Source organism: Salmo salar, chromosome 05 (genome assembly GCF_965601325.2).
Source record: "Salmo salar chromosome 05, fSalSal1, whole genome shotgun sequence".
NCBI lineage: Eukaryota > Metazoa > Chordata > Actinopteri > Salmoniformes > Salmonidae > Salmo > Salmo salar.
The window spans coordinates 6,829,063-6,841,856 of record NC_138295.1 but is presented as its reverse complement, the minus strand read 5'-3'; the positions used below and the strand labels follow the sequence as shown (position 1 = coordinate 6,841,856).

The 12,794-nt window shown below is 41.2% G+C and overlaps 1 protein-coding gene across 1 annotated transcript in view; it reads left to right on the top strand.

Moving 5' to 3' along the window:
* LOC106604166 (protocadherin-11 X-linked) overlaps positions 1-12,794 on the top strand; it is a 228,462-nt gene that overhangs the window by 136,349 nt on the left and 79,319 nt on the right. The window contains exon 6 of the mRNA XM_014198585.3: positions 3,225-3,423. Within this exon, the coding sequence (XP_014054060.1) occupies positions 3,225-3,423 (199 nt within the window). The remainder of the gene's footprint in view (positions 1-3,224; positions 3,424-12,794) is intronic.

Genomic DNA, 12,794 nt, shown 5'->3' with positions numbered 1-12,794 from the left:
GGGAATAGGTTGCCATTTGAGATGCAGACGGCTTCTCATGGAGCTGCCAAAGCTCTGTAAATATGATCCTGTACTTTCCGTTCATGAAGACTTGACATTGATGTGGTGGAGTTGTCGACAGCTTGACATTGATGTGGTGGAGTAATCGACAGCTTGACATTGCTGTGATGGAGTTGTCAACAGCTTGACATTGCTGTGGTGGAGTAGTCGACAGCTTGACATTGATGTGGTGGGGTAATCGACAGCTTGACATTGCTGTGGTGGAGTTGTCAACAGCTTGACATTGCTGTGGTGGAGTTGTCGACAGCTTGACATTGCTGTGGTGGAGTAGTCGACAGCTTGACATTGCTGTGGTGGGGTAGTCGACAGCTTGACATTGCTGCGGTGGAGTTGTCGACAGCTTGACATTGCTGTGGTGGAGTAGTCGACAGCTTGACATTGCTGTGGTGGAGTAGTCGACAGATTGACATTGATGTGGTGGGGTAATCGACAGCTTGACATTGCTGTGGTGGAGTTGTCAACAGCTTGACATTGCTGTGGTGGAGTTGTCGACAGCTTGACATTGCTGTGGTGGAGTAGTCGACAGCTTGACATTGCTGTGGTGGAGTAGTCGACAGCTTGACATTGCTGCGGTGGAGTTGTCGACAGCTTGACATTGCTGTGGTGGAGTAGACGACAGCTTGACATTGCTGTGGTGGAGTAGTCGACAGATTGACATTGATGTGGTGGGGTAATCGACAGCTTGACATTGCTGTGGTGGAGTTGTCAACAGCTTGACATTGATGTGGTGGAGTAGTCGACAGCTTGACTAAATGTGAGAAAAACAGGATATTCCTAGGCTGATATCATTTAATTACTTTCATTGTGGAATAAACTGGCCGGCCATGTTATCTTTGATGGAAGGACTAGCTAAACAGTCCCTTCTCTTATTGATCCTATCAAACCTGTACCTAACCTTAACGCCAATTGAGTAGTTTTGGCTTCAGTTTTTGGAAGAAATGGTAATCGACTGACAGGCTTGACAACTAATTTACTTGAGACAATTAGCACAATAAAAACAGATCTTAGAGGTGTTTAGGGACTGTGAAGTATAAAGGAGAATTCTCTCCACACACTGGTGGTAGTCCTGGAAACTTGTCTTTTCAACACGCATGAGCACACACACACATACCTACACATACACCCTCTTCAATGAAGGAAATACATTACTTTCTTTATTGTTCATAATGACATCACAAAGCAGAAAATCTCGTAAGTTTTTCTTTCAGCGTTTTAATTGTAAGGATTTAGTTTAGTCAACCCTCTGATAGTCCTAAATGAACTGGTAAGCTGTTTGTGGATCTCTGTTTTTGGCAGCTCTGAGGCCTCGTTTGAGCCAAGATTTTTTTTTTTCCCTCCAACCCATTCTCTTCCTCTCCCTTATTCTGTCTGCCTTATCAAAGAACAATAAGGTCTTTATCGGTATACCACAGTGGTGGAGGAAAAGTGCTTTTTTTCAAAGAGGCACAGACGACTCCCCGTGAGGAGAAAGAACCGTGTGTTAATGATGTTTTTTAATTCAGAACTCCCATATTGCTTTAGCAGCTCTAGAGATTGAGAAATGTAGATTATTGGGGTGAGGCTATGATATTGTTTTATGAAACATTTGTTCTAATCAGTCTGAATAACAGGTTGAATACAAACTGAAACACAATAACAAAACATATGGCAATTTAATCAAGTTTTCAGTGTTTTATTTTCCTCATAAGATGCAATTTGAGACTGAGAATCGTGTTATGAAATGAAATCATATTCACAGTGAAATTGCCCTTTTTCTCCAAACTGTCCAATGTAACCAAAAAATCTCCTCACCATTTAGAAAATTGCATGTAATAATACTTTAGTCTTTTCACTGTTAATTGTCTTCAATGTTAAAGCTCAAATTTTGGGGGGGTTGACTTGGCAAAGAAAGACCTTCTGAAACAACATCTAATTTCAATTAATTCAGTTTTTAAATATGATTATAGTTAAAGGTGTAGAATGTGCTAGAGATGAAAAAAAAATTGATAATTGATGTTCACGGATTACCCTTTATTTGTGTTTCACAATGTGACTCAACCATGTTCTCTTTTCATGAAGAACGGCTAGCATTTGTGGATATTGACCTCCCTATGGAGTGTTTCCCTTTGTAGTGCTGCCATCGTGCTCCTGGAAAAAGGTCACCACATGAACTTCTGTAACTCTCCAGAGAAATCAAAGAACTACTCCCTTTGTGAGGAGAAGAGATCTACAAACTGGTACAATCCTCAGACAGACCTTTTCTAATCAAAGTCAGTTCATCCACACCTTCCTTCCCTTTATCTAAATTGGGCGGGTGAGAAAAGTAGATCACGGTGCAGCCTCGTCAAAAGGGTCAATCTATTATAATAATTTTATGGGCAGTAACTGTCAATTAAAACTCTTACATTATAAGTAGTCAACGTTCATTTTTGAATAGTATGTCATTAGGCTTGACTGATATATATATATATATATATATCTCAGAAGAGCTATGATTTTAGGTTCTAAGACCACTGTATCAATTAGATTGCCATGACGTAATACGATATTCCTCAGAGAAGACGTGACAATGATGGGGACTTGTCTTGTTAGACATGCAAGAACAATCCCATAATACGCAACCAATTAGTCTGAGATTTCCCCCCAAATGTCGTCTCCAAGGTGATTGAATTAGCTCTCTCTGCAACTGAATGCACCAACAACGTCCACCACATCAAAAACATATAAAACAACATATCGTTCTGTGGTGTTCTCAGACCCAGCATCACGTGACGTTAAATTAATGTTGTGTTTCCATGTGTTTCCCTCCAGACACAGCATCACGTGACGTTAAATTAATGTTGTGTTTCCATGTGTTTCCCTCCAGACACAGCATCACGTGACGTTAAATTAATGTTGTGTTTCCATGTGTTTCCCTCCAGACACAGCATCACGTGACGTTAAATTAATGTTGTGTTTCCATGTGTTTCCCTCCAGACACAGCATCACATGACGTTAAATTAATGTTGTGTTTCCATGTGTTTCCCTCCAGACACAGCATCATGTGACGTTAAATGTACGTTGTGTTTCCAGCATTGTGTGACGTTAAAGTATTTACAGTTACGTTTTGTTTTGGTGTTGTGTTTTTTTTAGATCAACCACCAGTGATGTTAAATGAACGTTGTGTTTTGTTGTGTTTCCGTCAGACCCAGCGTCGCGTGACGTTCCACCTCCCGGACGGTTCTCAGGAGAGCTGTAGCGACAGTGGTCTAGGGGACCACGAGCCCAGCAGCACTGCCAGCACCACTCAGCCTCTCCCCCTCGGCTTCCCCCGGGAAGAGTACTACCAACAGACCTCGCCCAACAGCCGCACCGAGGGAGACGGAAACTCTGACCCTGAGTCCAGTAAGTGGCTACTGTCGAAGGACTTACATTCTTTCTTTTTTTTTTTGTTATTTTACCAGGTTTTCCCATTGAGTTAAAAATACATTTGAAGACCAGGGATAGAGCTTCTCTCTGTAATAAACTGGCCATGCTAATTCATCACATGGTTTATCTTATAGGAAGAGAGAAAGAGCTTCTCTCTGTAATAAACTGGTCATGCTAATTCATCACATGGTTTATCTTATAGGAAGAGAGAAAGAGCTTCTCTCTGTAATAAACTGGTCATGCTAATTCATCACATGGTTTATCTTATAGGAAGAGAGAAAGAGCTTCTCTCTGTAATAAACTGGTCATGCTAATTCATCACATGGTTTATCTTATAGGAAGAGAGAAAGAGCTTCTCTCTGTAATAAACTGGCCATGCTAATTCATCACATGGTTTATCTTATAGGAAGAGAGAAAGAGCTTCTCTCTGTAATAAACTGGCCATGCTAATTCATCACATGGTTTATCTTATAGGAAGAGAGAAAGAGCTTCTCTCTGTAATAAACTGGTCATGCTAATTCATCACTTGGTTTATCTTATAGGAAGAGCACACTCGTTTATATTTATGGTATATTTATGGTATACAAAACTTTATGGCACATTTTCCCTAATGTCCATTAAACAAGGTTGTCCCATTGAGATCAAAATACCTATTTTTCAAGAAAGACCTGGCCCTTGGCCAACAGAAACTTAGTCTGGCCAATAAACTAGCCATGATTTTTAATCCCGTTTTATATTCTATAAGGGGTTAACAATAGGAGGAGCACTCTATCAACTTTTAATGTCACATGCACAAGTACAGTGAAATCAGCATCATATACAACAGGTGGAGCAGTATTATACACCGTATAATATACAGTATTAAATAATGTAGAGGTTAAACCAGGCCCTGCAATTCCTATCCCCACTCCCATTCCCCAGGCGCTCTCATTTGTTGACTTCTGTAACCGAAAAAAGCCTTGGTTTCATGCATGTTAACGTTAGAAGCCTCCTCCCTAAGTTTGTTTTATTCACTGCTCTAGCACACTCTGCCAACCCGGATGTCCTAGCCGTGTCTGAATCCTGGCTTAGGAAGGCCACCAAAAACCCTGAAATTTCCATCTCTAACTATAACATTTTCCGACCACCCTCTGCCCCCAGCTGTGCCCTGGACACCATATGTGAATTGATTGTCCCCCCATCTATCTTCAGAGCTCGTGCTGTTAGGTGACCTAAAATGGGACATGCTTAACACCCCGGCCATCCTACAATCTAAGCTTGATGCCCTCAATCTCACACAAATTATCAATGAACCTACCAGGTACAACCCAAAATCTGTAAACACAGGCACCCTTATAGATATCATCCTAACCAACCTGCCCTCCAAATACACCTCTGCTGTCTTCAACCAGGATCTCAGCAATCACTGCCTCATTGCTTGCATCCGTAATGGGTCTGCGGTCAAACAACCACCCCTCATCACTGTCAAATGCTCCCTAAAACACTTCAGCGAGCAGGCCTTTCAATCGACCTGGCCCGGGGATCCTGGAAGGATATTGACCTCATTCCGTCAGTAGAAGAAGCCTGGTTATTCTTTAAAAGTGCTTTCCTTACAATCTTAAATAAGCATGGCCCTTTCAAAAAATGTAGAACCAGGAACAGATATAGCCCATGGTTTACTCCAGACCTGACTGCCCTTGACCAGCACAAAAACATCCTGTGGCGTACTGCATTAGCATCGAATAGCCCCCACGATATGCACCTTTTCAGGGAAGTTAGGAACCAAAATACACAGGCAGTTAGGAATGCAAAGAGTAACTTTTTCAAGCAGAAATTTGCATCCTGCAGCATAAACTCAAAAAACATTCTGGGACGCTGTCCATGGAGAATAAGAGCACCTCCTCCCAGCTGCCCACAGCACTGAGGCTAGGAAACAGTGTCACCACCAATAAATCCACAATTATTGAGAATTTCAATAAACATTTTTCTACGGCTAGCCATTCTTTCCACCTGGCCTCCCCCATTTCTCCTTCGCCCAAATCCAGATAGCTAATGTTCTGAAAGAGCTGCAAAATCTGGACCCCTACAAATCAGCTGGGCTAGACAATCTGGACCCTCACTTTCTAAAATTATCTGCCAAAATTTTTGCAAACCTTATTACTAGCCTGTTCAACCTCTCTTTCGTATCATCTTAGATTCCCAAAGATTGGAATGCTGCCGTGGTCATCCTCCTCTTCAAAGGGGGAGACACTCTAGACCCAAACTGCTACAGACCTATATCTATCCAACCCTGCCTTTCTAAGTTCTTCGAAAGCCAAGTTAACAAACAGATAACTGACCATTTCGAATCTCACCGTACCTTCTCTGCTATGCAGTCTGGTTTCCGAGCTGGTCATGGGTGCACCTCAGCCACGCTCAAGGTCCTAAACAATATCATAACTGCCATCGATAAGAGACAATACTGTGCAGCTGTATTCATCGACCTGGCCAAGGCTTTCGACTCTGTCAATCACCACATTCTAATCGGCAGACTAAACAGCCTTGGTTTCTCAAATGACTGCCTCGCCTGGTTCACCAACTACTTCTCAGACAGAGTTCAGCGTGTCAAATCGGAGGGCCTGTTGTCCAGACTTCTGGTAGTCTCTATGGGGGTGCCACAGGGTTCAATACCCGGGCCGACTCTTTTCTCTGTATACATCAATGATGTCGCTCTTGCTGCTGGTGATTCTCTGATCCACCTTAAGCAGACACTGTGTTAACTAACCTCCAGATGAGCTTCAATGCCATACAACTCTCCTTCCGTGGCCTCCAAGTGCTCTTAAATGCAAGTAAAACTAAATTCATGCTCTTCAACCGATCACTGCCTGCACCTGCCTGCCCGTCCAGCATCACTACTCTGGACCGTTCTGACTTAGAATATGTGGACAACTACAAATACCTAGGTGTCTGGTTAGATTGTAAACTCTCCTTCAAGACTCATATTAAGCATCTCCAATCCAAAATTAAATCTAGAATCGGCTTCCTATTTCGCAGCAAAGCATCCTTCACTCATGCTGCCAACCATACCCTTGTAAAACTAACTATCCTGCCGATCCTTGACTTCAGCGATGTCATTTACAAAATAGCCTCCAACACTCTACTCAGCAAATTGGATGAAGTCTATCACAGTGCCATCCGTTTTGTCACCAAAGTCCCATATACTACCCACCACTGCGACCTGTATGCTCTCGTTGGTTGGCCCTCGCTTCATATTTGTCGCCAAACCAACTGGCTCCAGGTCATCTATAAGTCTATGCTAGGTAAAGCCCCGCCTTATCTCAGCTCACTGATCACCATAGCAGCACCCACCTGTAGCATGCGCTCCAGCAGGTATATTTCACTGGTCACCCCAAAGCCAATTCCTCCTTTGGACGTCTTTCCTTCCAGTTCTCTGCTGCCAATGACTGAAGCGAATTGCAAAAATCACTGAAGCTGGAGACTCATATCTCCCTCACTAACTTTAAGCAACAGCTGTCAGAGCAGCTCACAGATCACTGCACCTGTACATAGTCCATCTGTAAATAGCCCATTCAACTACCTCATTCCCATATTGTTATGTATTTTTGCTCCCAGTATCTCTACTTGCACATTCATCTTCTGCACATCTATCACTCCAGTGATTAATTGCTAAATTGTAATTGTTTCGCCACTATGGCCTATTTATTGCCTTACCTTCCTTATCTTACCTCATTTGCACACACCGTAGATAGACTTTTTTTTCTATTGTGTTGTTGGCTGTGTATTTGTTTATTCCATATGTAACTCTGTGTTGTTGTTTGTGTCGCACTGCTTTGCTTTATCTTTGCCAGGTCGCAGTTGTAAATGACAACTTATTCTCAACTAGCCTACCTGGTTAAATAAAGGTAAAAAAATAATAAAAAGAATATAGAAGTCTCTCATGATAATAAACAGATAGATGTTATTAGACCAAGAAAACAGAATATAGAAGTCTCTCATGATTATAACCAGTTCGGTAGATCATTTCTTTTCCCCCATCCTTTCCCCCTGTCCTTTTCCCCCCATCCCCTGCTCCTACTCAGCTGCTTTTTATTAAATCATATCCATGACGATAACGGTGATTCATAGTGATGTAAATCATATCCATGACGATAACGGTGATGCATAGTGATGTAAATCATATCCATGACGATAACGGTGATGCATAGTGATGTAAATCATATCCATGACGATAACAGTGATGCATAGTGATTTAAATCATACCCATGACGATAACGGTGATGCATAGTGATGATTTATATTTGGATGTACTGTAATTGCTGCTCACCTTCTGATTAATATTCAATGATGTAAACATTGTGTGGTTCATAAAACTGCCTTATCAAACAGTGGTAGATTCCCTTAGAACACAATATGTTGAACATTATTTGGAGATTGGAGAATTTAATTTTACATTTCATGCTAAATTCAACATGTATATTTAAGCAATAAGGCCCAAGGGGATGTGGTATATGGCCAATATACCACAGCTAAGGGCTGTTCTTCCGCACAACGCAGAGTGCAGAGTGCCTGGATACAGCCCTTGATTTAACCCTTATTTTACCAGGTCAGTTGACTGAGAACACATCCTCATTTACAGCGACGACCTGGGGAATAGTTACAGGAGAGAGAAGGGGGATGAATGAGCCAATTGGAAGCTGGGGATGATTAGGTGGCCATGATGGTATGAGGACCAGATTGGGGATTTATCCAGGACACCAGGGGTTAACACCCCTACTCTTGCAATAAGTGCCGTGGGATATTTATTGACGACAGAGAGTCAGGACACCTGTTTAATGTCTCATCTGAAAGATGGCACCATACACAGGGCAATGTCCCCAATCACTGCCCTTGTCACGCCCTGACCATAGAGAGCCTTTTTATTCTCTATTTTGGTTAGGTCGGGATGTGACTAGGGTGGGTAATCTAGGTTGTTTATGTCTATGTTGGCCTGGTATGGTTCCCAATCAGAGGCTGTTTATGTGTAGTTTCCTGTGAGCACTTCATTTGCGTCACGTTTCGTTCGTTAAACATGTGGAACCCATATCACGCTGCGCTTTGGTCCTGAATGTTATTACGACGATCGTGACACCCTGGGGCATTGTAATTTTTACTTCTTTTTTTTAGACCAGAGGAAAAAGTACCTCTTACTGGCCCTCCAACACCACTCCAGGATCTGGTCTCCCATCCAGGGACCAACCAAGACCAACCCTGCTTAGCTTCAGAAGCAAGCAAGCAGGGGGGATGCAGGGTAGTATGCTGCTGGTTTACAGCCCTTAGCCGTGGTATATTGACAATACACCACAAACACCCGAGGTGCCTTATTGCTCTTATAAACTGGTTACCAACGTAATTAAAGCAGTGAAAAAAAAAACTGTTTTGTCATACCCGTTATACACGGTCTGATATACCACGGCTTTCAGCCAAATCAGCATTCAGAGCTCGAACCACCCAGATTATAATTGTATTTAATCCCTGCGTTAATGTCATGTGGTGGTGGAGTCCAAGCGCTGGAATGAACCAAACATTAAAAGAGGACTATGTGACCAGTCATTTGACCAGAAAGTCATCCTTAACACTGTGTGGCTAAATAGTCCATTTTTATTGTTTTTTTTCTATCACACCAAATGTAATTCATACCAATGTAATATTAGCTGCTGTGTAGAAGAGTAGGACTAGTTCATGATATAGAAACGCAGCAAATATATTTTCACGTAACAAAATGCAGGTTTGAACCATCAGACACATCTCCACCACACAAATCAAGAAGACCCGGAGACTGGTTGACATGTATGTTTTGCCAAGAACATGGAAAGTTAATCTCCTCCCCCAAAATGTTCACAGATAAAACGTGACGCTTTAGTTCCCGGTTCTAAAGGAGAGAATGAAGAGACAGATTCTCTCTCTCTCTCTCTGTTGACAGACTCAGAGATGAGTGCATTGGTGGCGCAGCGGGCCCTAGATAGATTAGATATGGTTTTATCAATGGGCAGCAGGCTGCCATGGCAGGGGCAATCTCTTATCTCGTCGTCTCAATTTGTAAAGGGCAAGAACAAGGGAAAGAGGGAAAGGGAAAAGAGATGGAGAAAAGAGGGGTGTAGTTATAGGAGTAAAACAGGCAGAACATGGGAAAAGAAAGAGAGAGGTGGAGAATCAAAACCTAACTTCTAAGCCTTTGTATTCCGAAAAGGTGCTTGGTATGAGCAAGGTCTTGAATGCCAACGATGGACTGAGTAACTCTCTGGGAACAGGCTGGGGATGTGGCCTTCTTATGACAATGAATTTCTCAACTCCTCTTTAAAACTGCATCTTTATTAGACCACCCGCTCTTGAAATAAAGTTCATATGACATTTATGTTTCTGTTATTTATGAGCTAGGAGGCCATTCATTTTATGACCCCTTTTGCTTTCCTTCCCCAGGCTTACTTTATCAGACTGTCAGCAATCTTATGTTGTCGTCTCCGCCACACAACGCGCTGAGGTTTTTCATATCTCCTCCTCCTCCTCCTCCCATCTTGACAAACAGATTGTAGGCACAAATGAATGTCATTAGCATGTCTGTTATTAGCTCCACCTTCCAAGCCACCTAACTGCTGGCATTTACAAATGTACACGTGCAAAACAATTAACACAACGTTAAATATTACCTGTCCCTTTCGGTTATGTCACAACGCTTTGTAGTTAACTTAAAATGCAGATGATGTGAATTAGATCTATCACCATTGAAATGGACGAGGTAACCATTGAATTCTGTGTTTCTCATAGCTGTGAAGTTGGTGGGTTACCATTGCCAAGGTAGTTCATAGTGTGCCAATTATCAATAACAAATGTGCTGCCTGCCAAAAAAAGGATTTTGGAAAGGAAAATGGCTGTCTAGTTAGCTATATGTCAATCTGTTTTTGTTCTGGTTCTATTCTACTCTCCAGTATCTGAACAGGCAGACTGTAGACTGATTATATTCTACTCTCCAGTATCTGAACAGGCAGACTGGTTCTATTCTACTCTCCAGTATCTGAACAGGCAGACTGTAGACTGATTATATTCTACTCTCCAGTATCTGAACAGGCAGACTGTAGACTGATTATATTCTTCTCTCCAGTATCTGAACAGGCAGACTGTAGACTGATTATATTCTACTCTCCAGTATCTGAACAGGCAGACTGTAGACTGATTATATTCTACTCTCCAGTATCTGAACAGACAGACTGGTTCTATTCTACTCTCCAGTATCTGAACAGGCAGACTGTAGACTGATTATATTCTACTCTCCAGTATCTGAACAGGCAGACTGTAGACTGATTATATTCTACTCTCCAGTATCTGAACAGGCAGACTGATTCTATTCTACTCTCCAGTATCTGAACAGACAGACTGTAGACTGATTATATTCTACTCTCCAGTATCTGAACAGACAGACTGATTATATTCTTCTCTCCAGTATCTGAACAGACAGACTGGTTCTATTCTACTCTCCAGTATCTGAACAGGCAGACTGTAGACTGATTATATTCTTCTCTCCAGTATCTGAACAGACAGACTGTAGACTGATTCTATTCTACTCTCCAGTATCTGAACAGGCAGACTGATTATATTCTACTCTCCAGCATCTTAACAGGCAGACTGCATTGTCATTTGGGCTTAAACATGGTCTTCATAATCATTTGACTCAGTTTGTTGTTTTTCTCCAAATAAATTATAATAATTAGATGTTTACATTGATAGAGGAGCTGTTCATTTGTGTATCGTCAATGTTAACAGCCATTCCAGACATCCTGTATTTGATGTGACAATAGTTAATGGTATTTCCCTCAGTGAGATGGCCCATTATTAAAATCAATAACGTTTTCGAGTTCACATCAAAATCACCAAAACAAAACCAATCAAATCTGGTGTGTGTGTTTTAGGGATAGTTATTATGCTATTATGTGGGATCCCTGGGTAATAGCATACTAAAAGTCTTTGGGGAATGGTTCTCATGTCATGACGTGGTTGTAAGCTCTCAGACAAAGTTAAGATGCTGAAAAGTCTATACATCTCCAAACCAAACCAAATCCTTCAACAATTTTCAAACAATACACAGTTTATACTCTAGACAATTTATAATGTCACAAATTCTAGGCCTATATTATTGTGAGTCCAAGGAATTAAAAGCACTAGCTTTCATACCAGCTAAAAGCATTCGTAGATGTGTATTAGTCAATGAAAGACAGATAAAGCGTTTTTTTATATCTTATCTTAATCTGTGGCATATGGCTTTCAAATGACCAGCTTTATACCTTGTCTTTGTAAGATCTAAAGCTGCTATTAAAATAAGCCAATCCTTTTTATACACTGTAAGTATAATGAGATTACAGACATAGACGTACATAGACTTACAGTTGTAGTTTTACAGTAAGAGTTTTTGATGTATACTTTCCCCTTAAGTGCTTTCTGGGTAATTATGAGCACGATTATAATTTTTTTTTTTGGGGGGGGGGGGGTATTATTTATTCCAAACTTGAATTAAAAAAAAATGGTTGACCTTTCCAGTCTTCATTGTAATGTTATAAAACTAGACGGATGACCTGTGTCCTATCTTCCGGAGTGCTTTAATCTGATTAGAGGCTTTTATAGCTAACACAGCCTCCCGCAATTAACTTTTTACCATTCTGAATTTGATGAGTACAATAATTTGATAAAAGCATACTGCAATGCTGTTTCAACTATTTCACATGGGTTCCTGTTGAATTTCCATGTCCTCCTATGTGTGGTGCTCTCTTGTCTGTCTGTTTTAGCTCAGAGAACTGCCATCTGCCAGTAGTTGGGAAAGATTCAGACAACGTTTTTAGGAAACATTGCAGTCAGTCGTATCTTAGGGGAAGAGGATGCTGCTCTACTGTACACTAAAAGTATTAATATAATATGAATCCAATCTGGGTTTCAGTTTCAGAGCACTCATTATGTTACGCAATTAGAAGTAATGAATGTGATTGTTAATTACATTCATTTGTGCAAATCTCCATTCCCAGTTGAATTTTTCTATGGAAACATTGTGACACTGACCAATGACTTATCATTTGCAATGTGATCGTATCCATTCAGCCCAACGGAGTTATGCATAATTAGCGGTGCGATGCTATTAGCATCCAGGGGAAACCTGAACAGACACACTGTAGCTCAGATGCTTCATCCGGCCTAATATTCTGCTCCATTATGCAGTTAGCTAGCCACAGCTTAATAATGACATGTATCTACATAGTATATTTCAGTTAGCTAGCCACAGCTTAATAATGACATGTATCTACATAGTATATTTCAGTTAGCTAGCCACAGCTTAATAATGACATGTATCT